The sequence below is a fragment of the Mauremys mutica genome, chromosome 16, assembly GCF_020497125.1.
Source record: "Mauremys mutica isolate MM-2020 ecotype Southern chromosome 16, ASM2049712v1, whole genome shotgun sequence".
NCBI lineage: Eukaryota > Metazoa > Chordata > Testudines > Geoemydidae > Mauremys > Mauremys mutica.
In genome coordinates, this window is record NC_059087.1 from 9,809,211 (window position 1) to 9,829,886 (window position 20,676).

Sequence of the window (20,676 nt, forward strand, 5' to 3'; positions counted from 1 at the left end):
AGCCCACCCCCCTTCCATTGGCCCGGCCGGCTTGTCACTCGCCGCCCCCCCGCGCGGTAGCACTGGAGGGGGGGGGCGGGATCCTGCCGCCGCCGCTCGCAGATGCGCCCCGCTCGGAGGTGAGACGGGCGCGCCGCGGTCCCCGGCTGGAGCGCAGCAGCAGCAGCAGCAGCCGCCGCCCGGGCTGGGCTCCGGCCGCAGGCGGGGGAAGAGGCGGGAACCCGCCGCCGGGGTGGAGCCGGCCGGCCGCCGGCGAGGATTTGCAAGCGCCCGCGGGCGCAGGAGGTTCCGGCCGCGGCGCCCGGCGGGGATGGGCGAGGGTTTCCCGCGGGGCCGGGATGCGAGGAGACCGCGGGGCCAGCCGCCTTGCGCCGAGGACGACGGGCTGCTGCGGGCCGGCCCCTCCCCAGGGGGCTCGGCTTTCCCGGGGGCTGTGATGATCGCTGGCGGGCCGGAGCCGGTTCTTCAGGGGGGGCTGGTTTAACCACAAGGAAACAAAAGCGGGGGAGGGGGGATCTGTTTACTCAGACCCCCCCAAACACGCCCCCCCCCCGCAAATAACTCCGCACTATGACTGCTGGGGATGGAGCCGAGAGGATGGTGCCCAGGTGCCCGGTGCTGGCGCTGGCGCTGGCTGCCCTGCTGTGCAAAGGTAACTCCCGCCCCCCCCCCACCCGCGAAGTTATCCTCGTTCTGGTTGGTGGGTTTTCACCTGTGGCTCCCCGAGGCTGCGGGCTGGACACGCGGGGCGGGGGTTTCTCGTGTGACCCGGGGAGGATGGGGCTCGCTGGCGTGTCCGTTCCCACGCGTGTCCCCAGCCTTCCGGCCCCTCGCTCGCGGCGTTGGAGAGGAAAGATCCGGGCAGCGCAAAGTTACGCGAATAAACTTAAGGCGGAATCACCCCCCCACCCCCAGTCCGCAAACTGTCCGCAGGGGACTGAGGCTGCTGGGACCCCCCGATCTCTCACTGGGGGGGGGGTAGCGCCTCCCACACTGTCCACTGGTGTTACAGTCCCTGCCCGGCCTGGCCCCTCTCTCCCGCTACGGTCCTGGGGTTCATTCTCCTGGGGGGGGGGGTGCCGGAAATAGCAGCCCCCGTTCAGGTCCCAGCTGTCAGCTCTGGGGCGAGCCCACAAGCCCTGCCTGACCCCTGGCAAAGCTCGCTCCGGCTGCTGCGGGGGAGCTCCAGCTTTCCGAGTCGGGAACGAGGGGAAAGGGTTTCCTGACAGCTGCTGCTTCCACCCACCTGCTGGGCTCGCTCGCCCAGCCCAGCCCCTCTCTCTGGGCTCTGTGCCCTCTCCTCCCCTATGGCTGCTAGCTGGCCGATTCCCGCTTGTGACCGCCCCCCCGCCCCGGGACACCCAAAGGCGCAGGTGGGTGGCCCGGGGAATGTCTGGGGAGATGTCAGGGATGGTTGTAGAAAGTAGGAAGCCATCTGTACTGCGCCTGCTTTGCCAGCCCCGGGCTTGCGAATCCCAGTGACAAGGGAGACTCACGAGGTGACATGTCCCCGCACATCCGTGTGCCGGTAGAGAGCAGCTTTCTCTCCCCGGGGTTGCACTGATTGCTCCCCCGTGACTTGTGCGGTGCAGTCCCTCGAGATGAGCAGGTTCCCCGATGGTCACGCACTGGCCTTTGCTCCCAGGTCCTCGGGCCCCTGTCCGGAATCATCCCGCAGAGCGGTGGGGACAGCCCCGAATCTGGGGGCTTTGCCGCTTTCCGGAGGAAAACTTTACCGCTGTGTGTTTGCAAGAAATCCCGGGGAAACGTTACTCCGACGCGCTGACTTAACAGCTCTGGGGCCAGGGCAGAGTTAACAAAAAGCGAGTGAACAGAAGTGTAAATGGTGGGTGGGGGGTGTCGCTGAGCGCTCCGTGAAGACTCACTCACTCACCGGACGCTCTCCCCCCTTTTTTTGCAGTTTCTTTGAAAGAAAATCCAGGAATTCAAAACTCGTAGGTAAAATGATGCTAGTGCCACCTTTCCTGGGTGTACGGAGATTGGCCAGGACGCAGGGTGTTGCATGCTTTTCTTGTCTTGATAAATAGCAACAGGGATCGAGGAATAGCTGGGAAAGAAAGGTCCCCGTCCCACAAACCGCTTGGACCGTAGCACGGCATTAATGTATCTTTGCAGACAATGGGGTTCTGCTTTAAAACAACGGATGCCCTGATCTGACCCACCGAGTCCAGTGGGACCAGGCTTGCAGGACTAAAGACGCTACCTAGCAGTAGTTTTGCGAGCGTATTTAGGACCTGATCCTGCAAGCTTCGCTGAGTGGGGAGTTGAGGGCTCTGAGCATCTCCCATGCGAATCTCAGCATCTTGCAGGTTATCAGGTCTAGAGTAGAGGAGCCAGTTGATTCATGTTTGGAAAGGCACCGATTTTAAACTATATAATATACCTGCATTATGGTTTGCAACTGAGCGTGAGAGCAGCGTTTTATTTTGGGTGGGGGTAATAGGTAATAATTGGAGATATACCATTCTCCTAGAACTGGAAGGGACCTTGAAAGGTCATCTAGTCCAGCCCCCTGCCTTCACTAGCAGGACCAATTTTTGCCCCAGATCCCTAAGTGGCCTCCTCAAGGATTGAACGCACAACCCTGGGTTTAGCAGGCCAATGCTCAAACCACTGAGCTATCCCTGGGCTGGGAGAGAGGGAACGGTCAGATTTCCTCTCTAGGGCGAACCTTGCACCCCGTGCGCTTGCAGAAGTCCCGAAGGCCCTTCTCCTGGGACCCTCCACTAGGAGCGTGGGCTCCCGCACAGCTGTTTAGTACTAAATCGGGGTAGTATAAAAACAAATGTCATCTAGATGCGCCGGTGCTGAAATTGCGCGGCGTTTCTTCTGTTTTCATTGGGCGTGGAGCAGCGCGGCTGTCACGTTTGGTTGTAGGTATTTCGCTTGCGCTGAGTATAGAAACGCTCACACTGAATAGGGTTAGTTATTGAATAGTTAGTTATTGAAGGATTTCAGATTAAATACGAGTGACCCTCGTGATGTGAATGTAGTAGCCCAGTTCTCTCTCTTAACTGGGATACCACGAGTCTTTGTATGCAAACAGGACAGATTTCAATAAAGATCCTTAAGTTATGGGTGCAGAGAATGAAAAAAAAATGCTGGAAGCTGCTAGCTAGAAAGGAGTCAATTTTCAGTCCGTCTGGATATATGGCTTCAAGGGGGGAAGAATAGGGAGCGTCAGACAGAACTCGAACCCAGTAGCCCTCGAGCACAGAAAAACTCGGCAGTATTCGCCATGGCATGTTTCCCTTTCCGCATCTCTGCACTTCTCAGTGGCTTGGCCTGGGAGAATCCGTTGGGGAAATTTTTCCTAATCCCAAATCCTGCTGCCAGCTCACAGCTAGCGAGGCACAAATTGCATCTCCCTCCCCAGCAACGCGAGCAAAAGTGTTTTATCAACTCGCCCTGAGAGACGTGAGAAAACAGACCTGGGACTCTCTACGTGCCAAAGCTTAACACCCCTCTCCCCCGTTAGTGGACATAGCGCGGGTGGGGAACGCCTGGGCCGTGTCTGTGTGTCTCCGACATGCACTTGTCCTTTACAAGCTGTTGACTTTTTGAAATATTAATCGCCTGAGTAAGACCCAGCATTTGATTTCATGACAGTTAGAGCTGGAGACCAGTGGTTTGCAACCTTTTTTTTTTTTTTCATTTGTGGAGGCTTTAAAAAATTTCAAATGGAGATGTGGTTCCTTTTGGAAATCTTAGATATAGTCTGCGCCCTCCGCCCCCCCCCCCCCGGGTCTGTGGACCACAGATTGAAACTCATTGCTGCTGCCTCTGTCTACAGTAGTAGCAATGGAGTGGGGTTTTTTTCCTTCTTACTCATTGTAATGTGCGTCTCCTTTCTGACTTCTTTTTTCTTTTCTGCCTTCTCTTCCCTCCCCCACCCCCGCACTTCTGTGGGTAGCTACCATGGTGAGAGTAGGTTGTGGGTGTGATTCCTGCAACATGCTGAGTGCTTCTGTGTCTGGAAACCCACGTTGTTGCTGCTTTGTACCTTCTTAGCCAACTTCTGTAATGTTCTACCTCTGCTCTTCAAACTGCTCTGTGCACTCTGGGAAGGAGCAGTGCCGGTGCAGTTCATGCTGGTGTTTGGTGAACACCCCCAGAGTCCCACTCTTCCCTTTGGCCTGTCTAATCTAGTGCCCCTGTTCACCATACACTAGAGCTGGCCTGTGTCATGCCCATCGAGTATGGCAGGGGTGGCCAACCGGAGCCGGAGAAGGAGCCAGAATTTGCCAATGTACATTGCCAAAGAGCCACAGTAATACGTCAGCAGCCCCCCATCAGCTCCCAGCGCCTCCCATCTACCGGCAGCCCTGCTGATCAGCGCCTCCCCCTCCCTCCCGATCACCTGTTTCATGGCATGCAGGAGGCTCGGGGGGGGAGGGGGGAACGAGGGCACGGCATGCTCAGGGGAGGGGGGGGGAAGGGGTGGAGTGGGGGCAGGGCTTGTGGCAGAGCCAAGGGTTGAGCAGTGAGCACCCCCCGGCAGATTGGAAAGTTGACGCCTGTAGCTCCAGCCCGGAGTCGGTGTCTATAGAAGGAGCCGCATATTAACTTCTGAAGAGCTGCATGTAGCTCCAGAGCCACAGGTTGGCCACTCCTGGATTATGGGTTGTAGATGACAGGACAGTCTATGGTCTGTGAGCTGAGGGGGTTAGAATGAGTGAAAATCTACTTTAGAAATTAGAGACTAATCCAAATCCTGTCTAGCGAATGTCTTCATTCTGCGTACTTGTTGTAGGCTGCTAACAATACTAAGGGGTTTCCTTATCTCTTGCATTTTGGCAATGAAGGTGGGAATGGGTGGTGGCCCCAGGTCACAAAAGTCACGTCCGCGCTGGATTTCAGCGATTGCAAAGTTCAGGGCTGTTGAGATCCAGGGTTTGAGTTTGGCCCATTGGGAAGACAGGAGCCACTTGTGCCTACCATACTCTGTTCTAATATAGCCATTAGCAAGCTGAATCTAGTATCCAGCCCTAGGGGAGTCTCATGTGGAGGATTCTCACTCCATACCTTCTTTGTTTCTTGCCTGCTCTCCCCATTGGTCCCTGCGACAGAGCTTTAGAAAATGTCCTCAGAGCCCCCAAGGAGGCCATTAAAACTGGTGATTTTGGAAGCTCTGGGGATTTTGGAAGCTCACGGGTGGCCTGTGTACTTTACTCCTCTTGGGACGTTTCCATGTCCTCCAATTCTCATCTTTGCAAAGGTGGTAAATACAGGGGTGAAAGTAACTTAAAGGACTTTCAGGTGTGCCAGAGTCCTGAGCGGGGGCGTGGCCTCATCCAGAAGAGGCGTGGCCTCAACTGGAAGAGGCGGGGCCCTTCAATATTTAAAGGCCCTGAGGCTCCGGCTGTGGCTGGGAGCCCCAGGGCCTTTAAATCACACCGGAGCTCAGGGGTGAATTAAAGGGCCCACAGTGCCTCAGCAGCCGGAGCTCTGGGCCCTTTGAATCACCGCAGGAGCCCTGCCGCTGCCATCCTGGGGTGGCAGGGCTCTGGCGGCGCTTTAAAGGACCGGGGGCTCCCCGCCGTGACCGAAGCTCCGGGCCCTTTAAATCCCTGCCTGAGCCCAGCTGCTGGAGCTCCGGCGGTGATTTAAAGGGCCTGAGGCTCCCCGCAGTGGCAGGAAGACCAGGCCCTTTAAATCACTGCCGGGGAAGCCGGTCCAGTCCGGCACAGTGTTCCTGATTCATTCTGCTCTTGCTGGTACGCCAGACTGTACCAGCTTACTTTCACCTCTGGGTAAGTAGCATAGTCTGAAAATCTTGCATGGCTGATACCTTCCAGAAGCAGCACTTTCTGGGACATCACAAAACTTCACCCAAAGCTCAAACTTTATGTGAGGCTTGGAAATATTCAGAACTTCCCCCTCCACCTTTGTTATATCTGATGGGTATCTTTGCTTCTGCGTCTGCTGGTTCTGAGTAGAAGCAGAAGGTGAAATGCCAAAGGGCTACAAGAAAGTGGAGTTTGTGCACATTTCTGACCTGCTCAGAAGCAGAAGCCAAAGGGAATTTGATGAGCAAGCCTGTCAGTCTGAGACTACCAGCCCTGGTTCTGCAGAGCCAAGAGGTTCAGATCCTGTGCTTCGGAGAAGCAGGCAAAGGTTTGGGTCCTTTTGCTAAATAAACTCCCAAACTTTTTGTTTACCCATAATAGGGAGAATATTTTAAAATGATTCTACTCAAAGCATTTGGCGGCTTTTCTTTACTGCTAGGTAATGAGGATATTCCACATCTCCTCTCTCTAATGAGGAGACAATGCAATATGTCTGCTTGAGGGAAATCTGTTTGTCCACTCTTTGCCTTTTACCCTTGTCAGACAGAAGATGGGGAGCAGTGCACAAATTTATTCAATTTCAGCAGCAATGTGGTTCCCCTTCCTGTTTTTTCTGTTCCTCTCCTCACTTCTAATGAGCTCAGTTTAGACCAGTGATACTCAGACCTCAGTGGTTCAGGAGCCAAATTAGCGATTAACATTATTCAAAAGATCCACAGTCATGTGAATTCATTGTTTCATTTACTATAGTACTGTATATTCATATTTAAATATTTAGTTTTATATAAAGAGTGTGCGTGTGTGTGTGTGTGTGTGTGTATATAGATATAAAATTCTCCCAGCAAAATGCCTGACCAAGTATTTTATCAACTACTGTTGGTTAATATCACAGTAAAAATGGATTGGTTAATAACTTAGATTAGTTAATAATTAAATCACACAGTGGTTTAATATTGTGCTGCAAGAGACAATTAAAGAGGCACTCATGGCTCGAGAGCCGCAGTCTGAGTATTACCGACTTCGACAGTCATTCATTTGAGAGCATGGAAGTTGGCATTAGTAAGGGCCAGATTTTGCAGGCTTTATTCTATGTATAGTCTCCATGGGCCCCAAGGATACAGGTGAAGGCCCAATGAGGAGGTTTAAGGGGGAATGATGGGACTGGCAGTCTGGTGGACAGTTTGGTTTCAGGATAGGCTCATTGTGTTCTCTTCAGGGGGAATGCTGCCCCCCGTACAACCAATAGCTCCACAGGGCAGCAGTGTTGGAATCCTGGAGGGATATGCTGATTATTTCTTCCTGATTCATTAGCACGTGTGGTATGTTAACTCCCCTCTGGATATAAGGGCGCATGGCTCTTGGTGAAAGGGAACATAAGAATGGCCATACTGGGTCATACCGATGGTCGGACAATGGCCAATGCCAGGTGCTTCAAAGGGAATGAACAGAACAGGTATCAAGTGATCCAAGTGTCTTTCTGGGTGCAAGAGCTGAGATCTAGGATAACATGGTCTTTGCAGGGAAGCCCTGGGAACAGCCAACCTTGAGGGAGAAAATGCTTATTTTGGTGTTGCTCATTGCTACTAAACTCAGCCTGTTGGAAGGGGGTCACTTTGGATGAAATACAGGGTGTGCGCAGTAAAGCAGCTGGAGTTCACACCCTGCTCACAAACTCCCACAACACATGTTTGTTCATTGCCTGATAGGCTTTGAGTGCATTTGCTTGTGGATCAGAGAGGTGAGGAACAGTGTAAGGCAGGGAAATCTTCCCAAGCTTTCTGTCTGCAAGGTGGTAGCATTTTAACAAGCACCTTTCAGGAATCATCTGTGGTACATTACTGATCACCCCAACCATTTCATCTATTTAATACCCCGAGAGCCATGGCAACCTGGGGCTTTATTCAGACAGCTCTTTGTGCACCTCTCTGTCTCGGACCAGTTGTTCTGCTCTGTGTTCTCATCACCATGTTCTGGACAGCTTTCTGGAGTGCACTCGACTTGTTTGTTCTCCAGTGCGTTGCCCAAATCACGTTGTGAGGCTCCAACAGAGAGATCATTCTCCTGTCTCTGGTGGCACATTTACTGGAGCTCATGGGGCTTTAAGCAGGGTGCATATGCCTGGATGCTAGTGGCCCCATATGCCATACTCTGGAGTGTATCTTCCTGGTGGTGGTCCTTGGTCTGTTGCCATGGCTCTGCCTGGCAGCGGTGAGGCTGTCTGTAAGGTTCTGTGAACAGGTATCCTATGGATGACCTGGATTAGTTACCTGATTTTTCACATGCCTGCCTGATTCCACCTGGAACCCTTCTCATCCTTAAGGCATTGCAATTAGCCTCCTTGCGGGTAGGAAGAGCTGAATGGGACTCTCTTTAGAATCCCTCCAGGTATTTCTCAACTGGTTGTAGTGATCACTTTTGATCAACAGGAGGCACTGTCTCCTTCTGTGTAGGTGAGCATGCATCAGTGCTGTTGTCTGCTTGTTGGGTGAGACGTGGAGAGCTCAGGACTGAGTCTTCCCTAGTTAAGTCACTTTTTGGTTCAATGAATTTACTACCTTAATGACTGTAAAATGTACACAGGCCATGAAGATCTCTATGTGCAAAAAAAGCGCTTGGAATAGAAGAGGTGGAGGGGGATTATATATGTGTGTGTGTATCTACCTATTACTCTAGCTACAGAATATGGGAGCATTTTTATGCAGAGCCATCTTTGAAACTAAAAACCCAGAGTATCTGTTGTACAATAAATTTCTAAAATGTGATCACACAAAAAGTTTAAAAATGCAGATTATTTCTTACACATTAGTACAGCATCCGTTAGATTTAAATATTTCCTCTAATAAGGTTACTTTTCACAATGGAGCTTTGTGTGTGTGTGTGTGTGTGTGTGTGTGTGTAGAATCATATGCTGCCTCCTGCTGAAAGATCCACTAAAGGAATATATTTCAAACACTCCGAGTTCAGATCACACCAGTGTAAATTTGGTGTCGCTCCACTGAAGTAAATGGAATTACTCTGGTTTTATGACATTGTTACTGAAATCAGAATCTGGTCCAGTGAGAGTACAGTGCTGTCCTTGCTCAATATTCTTTAGTCACTGATACGGCAGCCTGGTTTTATATATTTCAAACAGTAGAAAATCATTCAGGCTGAGCGTGTTTCAATTTTTGATCATTTTCTTCAATTTGTCAAGGTTGGTCTCAACGCTCCATTCACTGAAATCACTTTTTAGCTGATCGATAGTCTCTCTTTAGGTTTCGACTCCAAAATAGTTACATACACCAAATCTATTTGTATGGATTTTTGTATTTTATTACTGGGCATGATCCAGGCTTCGAGACGCTCAGTCGAAACACTGCTGTCCCAGTGACTAAACTGGTGTTAACACAGTAGGTGCTGCTCAGTCTTTATAATGGAACCATATGGGGCCAGACTGGCCCTGCTGCAGGAATTACTGTGGGAAGAGGGCATGGGGAGGGAAAATCCCCTGAGGTTCCACTTGCTGAGTTCCCTCCAAAATAATCTTTTGGGACTTCAGGGTGACAGGATTTGCTTATGGGAGTAGCAGGGTGTCCAGACCTCAGATCCCCAGTGTGTCATCTGCCCGGAGATGTTAGGTGAAATCCTGGCTCTGCTGAAGTCTCCCATTGACTTCAGTGGGGCCAGGACTTCACCCTTGTGCCTCCTGTCCCATACTCGAGCTCCCTAGACATGTGCCTGCCAAAGAAGCCATGATCCTGCTAAGGACCTGCTTGCTGATTGTTGCCCCTGGTTGTTAAATGGGGTTGCTCACAGGGTGGAGTGACTGTGGGTACAGATACATATAGCTTCAGGCTGCATTAACTCATCAAGCTGCTCCCACTGATGTCAATTGTAAAGCTCTCCGTGGAAGCAGGACTGGGCACAGAATGGTATTGGCATCTGCAGATGGTTATGTGCCAAGATACAAGTTTTGTTCATGTAACTGTGTATTTGGCATGCGTGAAGGAGCCATGCATATTCTTAATCAGTTACGTATCAGCCACTCAGTGGATCATGTTTTCCAGAGAGTCGCGTGCCTGTGACTTTGCCATACTTACTGTTTAATAAGCCCCATTCTTTTCTTGTTACACTAGTTGTAAATCTGGACTCACTCCTCTGACATGAGTTGTTTACATAGTGGTGTAACTGAGATCAGAGTCTGTGCTTGCCTGTTCTTCACTTTTTAACTTACTGATGATAGTGGGCCCGATTCTGCTCTCTCATACAAATTTAAGTGAGGACCAACTCTGCGGAAATCGATGGCGTAACGGAGATTAAAATCAGGCCCACTGAACTTTCATCAGACGCTCAATGCTACTAATGACAGGCAGTGGCTGGAATTTTTTTTAACAGAAAGATCACACTAACCTTTGACAATTGCTCTGCTGGTGCATTGGAATGTGATTATCGCACATCAACACTCTCCAAGTACAGCCTTCAAATAGTCTCACTTTAAGGCTTTTCAGTGAGAATTACCACTTGTTTATGTCCCTCGGTGCTTTTTAGGTAGTAGAAGATGCTTCTGTTCCACATTGTCAGGAATTTTTCAAAATGGTCCCTCAGTGGAGGCTGTCAACATCTGAAAGCGAAGAGGCAAAACTGACATGCAAAGACATCCTCTGAGGCGAGTTACAGCAGTGGGTAAAGAGCACACTGTATCTGACTCTGTCTAGGTCCTTCTGTGGCTCAGGTTACTGCAAGATCTGCTGCCCTGCCTACCCTGGAGGGTGACCACGGTGGTATATTCAGAGGAAGATCTTTGGGGAAGGGGCTGTATGTTTGCACCGAACACAATGGGATCCTGACTTGGCTGGCTTCTAGGCACAAGTGCTATATATATTATATATATATAATATGATGATGATCCAAAAATACTCTTGCAACAGGCTTTCAATTGTTCTTTGGTTACAGAAGTGGGTGTTAGAGTTGGGAAAACTTCATTAATTTATGAGGTACTCCAGATTTTGTATGGAAACTGCTTTTCTTCCAAAGTTTGGTGATGAAATGAAGGCAGGTATGCATATTTCAGGAATTAAGTTATTGAAAGGCAATGTAGACACTATTTTTCACAGAAAACCAGTTTGTTCAAGTGCAAAAGCAGCTGAGACTTGCCACTTGATCAATTTGGCTGTCATTTAAGATCATTTCAAAAGTGCTGATTATACCCCTCACTGTCTCTCGCCACCTCAGGCAAAGACAGAAACAAAGTGTGGCATCAGATCTCTCTCTCTCTCTCTCTCACACACACACACCATTTTGCAGAGCTTGGGGAAGATGTTTCACTTAGTTCTGTTCTCATGAAAGGGCTCTGCTGAGGGAGATACGTATGCCAGGAGCAAACATCAGTCTTCCAGTAGGCCAGAGCCTACTGCATATGCGTGGTTGTTTTTTTTTTAAATGCAGTTTCCAATATCTTCTATTTGTACAGCTGTGGTCCTCTCAAATCACTTTGCAGATTCTCTGTGTGATCACTTCCCCCACCACTGAGATGGAGAACAGCAGCCAGAGAGAGGTCTGGTGGTTGGGGCCCTACTCTGTGAGTTGGGGAACCCTGGTGCTGCCACAGACCCCTGTTGTGGCTGTGGGCAAGTCACTTAGGGCTGAATCCCCGAAGGAATTTGCAATGCCTAATATTGAGGTGCCCTGCCACCTAGTGGAATTCTCAGCCCTGAGTCAGGCCCCCTCGGTTCCCTGTACAAGGCATGGGGACAGTTAGGTGCCTATGAATGGGATTCTCAGAAAGCCAGCAAGGGGAGCGGGGAGTGGCTTAAGTCAGCCAGTAGGAAATGCTGGGGAGAAGGGTGGGGCTCAGGCCCCACCCCTCTAAGGTACTCAGGTGCCTAACTCCAGCTGGGATTCACAGCTGTGACGCCCCTCCTGGAGGTAGGTGCCGCACCTGGGTCTGCCCTTTCTTGGGAGGAGAGAATGACTTCCACACAATGATAGCCAATAGCCCACCCCGTGATTTAGTGCAGGGACTTGATCTCCAGTTTCCAACGTCCTAAGAAGTGCCCTGACCACTGGGCTACAGAGTCAATCTTTCTCTCTGGCCCAGTGAATATTTATTTATATGAAGCAGAACAGGATCAACATGACAGACTGAGACACACCCTCTCCCACCCGCACTCAGAAAGCCAAATAGTGCAGGAGCCTGGGAGCTCCCCTGGGATGCAGGCATCCTGGGTTGATGTCCCTGTTTGAAATCAGGCAGAGCAGGGATTTGAAAACAGGTCTCTTGCAACTTGGGGCCATGCACTAACCACTAGGCTATTGGGTATTCTGGGACACGCACATACCCCAGCCCCAGCAAAGTACATTGCGGATCTGGTCACTGCTGGCTCTCTTGTGTAAGGCCCAGCCCAATAGGCATGCTCTGAGAACACCCGCGGGCTCAGGCCGCTCAGGTGAGATAGGCAGGGCAACGTCCAAAGCCCCTCTGGAGACTTGGGCATCAGCTAGGGTGCCAAGGAGCTCACTGTTGTCAGGACTTAAGTGGTTTTCTGCCTGTTCACTGATAGAAACTTTGGGGCCTAGGGGATTTAGGTACCTGCAGGGTTAAGCAGCTAAGCTAAGGGTTTTGAGGGTCTGTGGCACCTCAGGTGTCAATTAGATGCCAAAGTCCCTTGGTGGATCTAGCCCTTAGTCTCGCTGTCTCACTTCCCTACCTGAAAAATGGGGCCCATAGAACTCCCAGTAGCCCTGCCTCACATGGGTGTTGAAGGATTAACTATAGAGGTATCTGGATGGAAATTAGGTGCCACTAGATGATGTAATGGTCTCTTCTGGCCTTAAATACTATGAAGCTGAATACAATAAAGCAGGGATCAGCAACCTTTGGAACGTGGCTCGCCAGGGTAAGTACCCTGGTGGGCCTGGCTGGTTTGTTTACCTGCCGTGTCGGCAATTTCGGCCGATTGCAGCTCCCACTGGCTGCAGTTCGCCGCTCCAGGCCAATGGGGGCTGCGGGAAGCAGAGGCCAGCACATCCCTCGTCCCATGCCGTAGTCTGTTTGCTACTCACTCAGGAGTGACATTTTTGATTCAGAGAAGAGGAGAACCCCACAGTAACCTTAAGGGGAGGAGAGGTGGTCTGGGGCTTTAATCACAGAAGTACAAGTTGGGGGATCTGGATTGTATTCTTGCTTCTGCCATGAACTTCTTTGGTAACATTCGTCAAGTCACTGGGTGCTCAGCAGCTCTGGAAATCAGGCAATGAGTGTGTCTGTTCCTCAGTTCTCCAGCTGTAAAATGGGGATGCTGCTGCTGTCCCAGCTCACAGGGTGCTGAGTGTAAATTTCACAGGTGGGAGGAAGATTGCATCGAAGAGCAAAGTATTATTCAATTCTTTCATTGCTTAATGGTGGAAATAAAGACAAACATGTGCATGTGCTTTTAGTGAACTAGATTTTATAATTAGAGAAGTTGAAATCTAGGGTCTACATTTTAGACTCTAAAACGTTTGCTCTAATAGCAGCAGCTCTGTGGCTATGCAGACCGAGACAGATCATGGGCTTCTCTGCGCGCTCGTCTTTTTTTTATCATGGGAAACTCAGCTACCCCCCCTGCATCAGTCACACAGAATCATAGGAATTAGAGAATTAGAAAAGACCCATTAAGTCATCTTTTCCATCCCCTCCGACAATGCTGGATTGTTCAGTACAGGCTATTCTTAAGCGCTTTGTTTAGTCCATTTTTAAATGACTCCAGCAATGAGGCTTCTATTGTATCTTTTGGCAGCTCATTTCACAGTCTTAGACCTCCCTGATATTCAGCCGAAATTTCCCCTTCCCTCAGTTACATTCCATGATTCCCAGCTCTGTCCCTTGGATGACCTTAAGCTATTCCTCTTCCGTGCTTACACCCTTCAGAGCCTTGCAGTAGCTGACGGAAGAGTCGGTAACAAAAGGAACTATTTAAATGGTGGCCGGACAGTGGCTAGACAAATGAGTCCTGTGCAGGTGGATAAATCTGATCGTTATAAGTTATCTGTAGATTAAAGGACACAGGAATTTAGCTGAACATGGTGAAAGCACACTCTGTGGCTCATCAAGAACCAAAAGGAGGAAGATATGGTCCCACTTTCTCTAAAAACATCATCTTGCACTAAGACATTCTCCTCCCTGTTTTGCAATGATGGAGTATATTAGTTATCAGCATTATTATATGTTCATCTCTGGCAGCCTCTGGAATTAATATAAAAAGGTTTCTTTCTTTTTTTTTCTATTTAACCAAAATGATATGCCCTTATTCACTGACTGTATTTCATTTGAAAGGAATCCGTTGAAATTTGTTAGCGACAGTGAATTTGGGCCAGAAAACTCATCTCCATTAAAAACAAGTCGTATAAATGTTAATGTCATCTGAAGTTGAGACGCTTTCCCCTCCCAAATACACTGGGCAGAGCTAGAACGATACCACCTCCTAGCTTCTCCCCTGTAGATCTCAAAGTGCATTAGAAGTACGGTCACGCCCATTTTATAGCCAGCCACTGTGCACAGGTCTCCATGACTATACAAGGGGCAAGGGAGTGGAGAACTGGGATCTTGGGTGTCTCCCTTCTGGGCATCCAAAATTAGAGATCACTTCTGCATCTTTGCCCTCTGGCTTGCAACCTTTTTGAGCAGTTGTACAGGATCACCATTGAGTGCCCTGATCCCGCAACCTCCTGGGAGGTATGGCGTGCTCTTACCTTCTGCTGAAGTCAGTGGGAGCTGAGGGTGCTCAGTGTTTTTCAAGAGACAGTCAGCCCCTGCAGGATTGGGCCCTGGGAGCTGGGTGATTACGCGTGTGCTCTAAAATGGCGTATAGGTCCATGAGGGTTTCAAGTGCACGTGGCTGAATGAGAGAAGGACTGTAAATCCAGCACAGATCACCGGGGAAGTCTGAAGGACCCATGGCAGGAGAGGTGTAAGCCCACTAGTGTCTGGGAATCGCTGTGGGAACTTTATAATCTAAGTGGTTATCTACAAAGTGTGGTGTCAGCCTTCCGTTGGAAACGATCTCTTTCAGCGGCGCGCACACACTTATTTACTACCCAGCTTGTCCCATTAGCATAATCATTACTCCTTGGCCTGGGTTTGAATTCGGAGCATCCCACTGTGGCACTTAAAAAAATTAATTACAGCAATGAAAGAATTCCTCTCAAGAGTTCCACGAATTAGTCTGGCTGAAGCGTTTTAGCCTTGCTTCAGTTGGTGCGGCTCTTGTCAAAGGATTGTGAGAACACGCATGGGTCAGTGATTTAGATTAGACAAATTAAGTTAGGAAAAATTGATTTGATTTAGAAACGAGCCTTCAGATCAAGGGGAATTACCTGCGTTTTACTCTGCTGGGCTTCCTCTCTCTGAATGAAGACCGGCATAGGCAGATAATTTAGGGTTAAAATAAATGTCTGTTTTAAAAGGTACCTCTGAAAGCTGAAGAAAAATGAGTTGACACGTTTTGTCAGATAAACAAGTATTGACCCATATATCAGAAAGTCAGCTGGAGATACGGACGAGTCGGGATGCTTACAAACTAGACTGCCGGCCTATTCACAAGGCTTACTAAGAAATGGGTGGGTAAAGTATGTACTTTGGAGTCTTAACACTGTGTTTAGCTTTGTTCAGAAATTGCTTTCATGCCTTTTGAATCTGCTTGTTGTAATCTTGGAGTTTGCTCCAGAGGTTGGCTGAAGCCAGCATGAGGCTCTGGTTTGCGCTGATATATGCAGAGCCGTTTTTACGGCTGGGGAATTTGCTGTTCACGATAGTTTCTCATGAGATCAAAATTAGTATTTCTTTTGTCTGTCCATTTTCCTCAGCTTGAAAGGGACGCTGTTGACTGCAATCCATTATCTGGAATGGGCCTGCTCCCCATAGCAAGCACGATGTTGGGCAGTGAATGCTGGCCAGGCCAGGCCCTAAGAAACACCATCTGAATTAATCCCACCTCCTGCAGCAGCAAGGAGCTCTTTAGAGAGGAGCCGCCCCTCCAAGTACTGGCCTAGCCCACCCTTATTTTGCTTGTGAGAGTAAAAAGGGCAGCAGAACAAGGGTTGCTGCTGATGGGCAGATCCTGAAGATGCTTGTTGCTGTACTGAGTTACTATGGCAAGTGGTCTCCCTGAACTAGTCAGGGTAGTAAGCGTTTCAGGATTGAGCCTTTACAAATTATTTTTTTGGAGAATGCAGTATTCTTTGATTTTTAAAGAAACTGATCATTTCCTTGAGAGGAAGGATGGTCAGGTGGTTGGTGCACTGACCTGGGACATGGGAGACCTGGCTTCAAGACCCTGCTTTGCCACAGACTTCCTGTGTGAGCATGGGAAAGTCACTAAGCTCTCCGTGCCTCAGTTTCCCATCTGTAAAATGAGCTGAGACTTGTGGTGGCTGGCAATCCAGGTACCAAAGCCAAGAAACCAACAGAAGCTGTACCTACCCAACTTGGGCATTGGAAACAGGTGGTGGTGATGAGCATTTCCTTAGAACTTCTAGTTCTGCTACTTAAAAATAATACTTAATGACTTAGACTTTTTTGCCTTAAAAGAGCTCTTCTAATTTCCAGTCTGCTTAGTGTTGCCCATACACCAAACCTCTGCAAGACAGTGAATTTGAAGAAAGAAGCGAGGCTGGAGAAATTGCCAAATCGGAGACCTCTGCCACATTTCACACTGTACCCAGTTTCAAAGTAGCAATCCATCTGTCCACTTAGTGGGAGAAATGGAGATTGTTCCGCAGTAATCCACCCCTAATGTTTAAAAAAAAAAGATTAATGTTTTTAGCTTTAATGTGTTTTACTGGGCAAATCTGAAACACACACGAGTGTGCTCAGAAACCATGAGGCTTTATTAATCATTTTGGAAAATCAGAGCTACCACATCAGATTAAAAAATGCGAGGAAAAAACTGCTTGCCTTTGCTTTTTAGACACCATGTTGTAACGCCCATAAAGTTTCAGAGGTATTCTTCCCTCCCTGAAATGCTCCAGTTAATTATGAGCAGAGTTATCGGCAAGTGACTATTTTTCTGACCCTCCGGTAGTGTCGGGCAGCAAACATTGTCATCTTCCCATATCTCGCAGTAATACAGACTCAAGGTGATGCATTATGCAACTGTATTCCCATATGTTATAGTCACTGTTATATCAGCCTTTCCATTAAAATCCACAATATGCAGGAGTTTTAATCTGGTTGTAAAAAATTTGCTCCGGGCTCTAGCTTGGATGACAAAGTCTTCGTCAGGGAGTGGTTTTATTTTCTGAATGCATTTCCCAGTGTTTTGAGTTGTAAGAGTGTCAAGGAAATGAACTCCAAAGGCACTTTCATTTTTGTAAAGCAAAACTGACAGATAGTGAGCTGGACTAAATACGGTTTCTTTTTAATGTATGTATAAAAGATAAGAAACTAAATGCTACCCCCACATTTAACTAATTATTCTTGGCTTTGTGTGCTCATCTCTGACATGTTGTTTCCCATCTCTGGGGCCTCTCAGATGGGGCTAAATGTGGGAGAAAGGTGAGCAGGATTCAATCTTTTGGGGCTAAATTAAGACCTAGTGTACAAACTTTTACTCTCAGGCTGAGATTTTAAAAGCCACCTATGGGATTTAGGCACTTCATTGCCATCCAGTTTTAATGGGAATTGGGTGCCCAAATCCCCTATGTGCCTTTGAAAATCTCAGCCTGGATGTGTGAAAACTGTTACACAACTTAAAACGGGGAGTAATTTCTAAGGGCTAAGTTTGAGTTCTCCAGGACGGCAGGTGCAGAGTGGTATAGGAATCCTTAGGCAGCCTTGATTATACAGCACAGGAGAGGGGAGATGGTGAGTGAAGGCAGTTTTAAGGGCAGGGTTTCCTTTGCTGAAGAAACAGCAAGGAGGCTAGATGGTCCCTTGTAGCACCAGTGTCTGAGATGCTGAAATCCCAGAGATGTGTTCGTGGAGAGAGCCCCCAGTAAATGATGCAGTGGGACCATGGGCATGTTGGCATATTCAGAATGTGGGTTTCTATGTTTGTGTGTGGGGAGGAGAAAGGAGGTGGTTGATTTTTGGCACTCATAGGCTTGAACAGCATGCGCAGAAATGTCAGAATACCAGGTCTTCTGCGCATCGGGACCATAGCCACTAAATCATAGCAGATGCTTCGCCTGTACACACCAATTTGTAATTAAAACACAACTTGCCATCCTGATTAGATTAAGCAGTTACATTCATTTGCAATAGTTTTTTTCTTCCTGCATTGTGTAATTAGTAACATATGATGCTTACATTAGCTCAATTAAAAGTTATAATGATTAATTTGCATTTCAAAGCCTAACCATGAATCAACTGGTACAACATGCTGGAACAAGTTCAGTTATACTGTAACGGTGTGAACTGCCCACGTGAACACTTCCCTCTGCTCATGCCAGGGCGTTTCTGTAGAAAGTGTAATGTGTAACTCCATGGACTGATTTTCACAGGTGCTGAGTTTTCAGAGGTGGGACCTGTAGGTGGTCAATGCCTCTGAAAATTAGGTTCTGTGTTCATCACTATGGTATCTGAGTGCCTTCCAACAGTGCATTAAGCAACGTGACTAACATCTGCCATATGGGGTTCATTCCTTCTTTCAGAATCAGGCTCTAGAGATTAATATTTTCAAAAGCACCCAAGTGATTTAGGAATTGATCATCATCCTATTTTCAAGGCCATGTCTCCACAACGGGTACTACAGCGGCAAAGCAATGGCGCGGGAGCAATGCTTGTGTAGCGTAGACGCGGACTACAGCCATGGAAGGGGCTTTTCCGTCGCTGCAGGAACTCCACCTCCCCAAGCGATGGTAGCGAGGTTGGTGGAAGCGTCTACCCCAGCGTTCAGTCGTGTGGATTTTCATGCCCCCGTAGTGCAGTAACTATACTGATCTATGTTTTCAGCGTAGATCGTGCCTTACGCGGTTAAGAGCCAAAGTCTCATGGAAAGTCTGTGGGACTTAAGCTCCTGTGATTTAGGAGCTTTTGGAAATTTTTATCCTAGGTACTTATTCAAACCCCATGTATGTAAGGTATAATTCTGAAATGTTTGGGCCAAATTCAGAATGCTTTCCCCACGCAAGTTTCCCACTGAAGCTGTAACAGGAGATTTGCCTGAGAAAAGGCTTTGGGACTTGGGCCCAAAATTAGTAACGTAACTTAGTTTAAAAAAATAAAATTGTAGGCTAAATGTAACAAATTATTTTTCTTTACTCAGTCAAAATGTTTTGTCTTTTTCTCCACTTTCTGCCAAACTCTTAAAAACAAAACAAAACAAAACAACCCTACAAAACAATATTTTGAGACGTTAGAAAAGTACACCCCTATCAACAATATTTCCATTTGTTTGCCGGAGACAGACTCCATAACAAAGGAGATCAGTGTTTGAAAAGTACGTCAGCCGCAGATGGTTTATACAAAATCTGCTCAAACAGCAGCGACATCGTATGAGTTATGGCTCCAAACGAAAATGAAACACAAAAGCAGTTTCCAATCTTTCCGAGAAATGGATGGGACAGGCTATAATAATGGATTGCCACTTTCACAATGTACGGGCTTTAAATAAAAAATCTTAGTGGTGGAAAGTCTGGGGGTGTTAGAATATTCATTTATTGCTTAAGTTACTGTATGAAGGCAGAGATAAGATTTCCCCCCCCCACCTTTCTGACAGCCCTATGGGAATGATGGACACTTATATGGTGCCTCTGTGAACAGATTGCGGTGATGGGAGAAATTGGTCCCCAGCCTTTGGGTGTGTGTGTTTATGCTGATGTTACATTGACAGGATGTTAAATGTTTTACTTTTCCAGCCATCAGTTTCAACTGAATTTCATACAGCCATTAAAGTTCTATGCTGTTTTCTTCGCTGTTCCAGTGATGTGAGCTCCAGCCATTTATTCGCAATTCCTGCGGCATGATTGCTTCACGGAGCAGCAAAAGTAAATTGGTTCCCAATGTTAATTTTTTCTTTAAATGTCTCTAACTGTCCATGAGCGATGTCCTGGGCTGACTACATGCCTCTTCAGCTGGTTTTTCGAAAATGCTTCTTTGACTCACCCGCTGGTAGATGGAGTGTGTTGAAGGCCCTTGAACGTAGAGTTTAATAGCTGGGTCTCTTGTTTTTTCTGATGATGGTGGCAGAGCTGCCAAGCTGCTAGACATTCTCCCCCCTGCCCCCCCAGGCTTGCAATCTTGTTAAGAATTATACTTGTTTGGATAAATGGAGGATTTCTAACCGTCTCCTGCTGACCTCATTTCAGTACTAGCAGTGCGGCAAGTAGCTAAAAAGCAATCATTTTCCTGTTCTGCTCAGGGTAAAATGAGTCATTAAGATCTTTGTGCTAAAACGAAAAGTTACACATGGCTCTTAAAAAAAAAAAATCTATAACACTTACCTTTTTAATAGCTGTGATTTTGATCCTTTCTCTTCGGTTTGCATTCTGTCCTCTTTGCTGCCAGGCTAAAAGCTAAACTTCGAGTCGGAGGGGACCTTGTAGGCTGAACTTCATTTATATTTCAGGAATTCTCTACAATGCCATGATGTAGACTGTGGTCCAAAAATAGCCAATGGCTGTAGCATTTTATCAGCTGTAGCAGTCTATGTAGTTTAAGCGACTGGAATTGTGGTCTCTAGGCCACCAATAGTTTTCCTAGTGGTTAGTGGAATTAAATGCTTCCAAGCAGTGGGAACTAAGGGTGTTGGAAAGGGAGATGAATACACTATTTTGATCTTTAGTGAAGTGGCTCATAAAACAGGGAAACTCTGAGATCCGTGAGGGTCCTGATTCTGCAGTTCATCCCTGTTCAGCAAAGCATCTAAGATTTGACTGGGACAAAGGCACATGGTTAAAGTTAAGTGAC

At 48.0% G+C, this 20,676-nt stretch overlaps 1 protein-coding gene across 1 annotated transcript in view; it reads left to right on the plus strand.

The window, feature by feature from the left end:
- Positions 1 to 261: 261 nt before the first annotated feature.
- TMEM132B (transmembrane protein 132B) overlaps positions 262 to 20,676 on the plus strand; it is a 343,025-nt gene continuing 322,610 nt past the window's right edge. Inside the window, exon 1 of the mRNA XM_044990538.1 lies at positions 262 to 652. Within this exon, the coding sequence (XP_044846473.1) occupies positions 571 to 652 (82 nt within the window). The 5' untranslated portion in view covers positions 262 to 570. The remainder of the gene's footprint in view (positions 653 to 20,676) is intronic.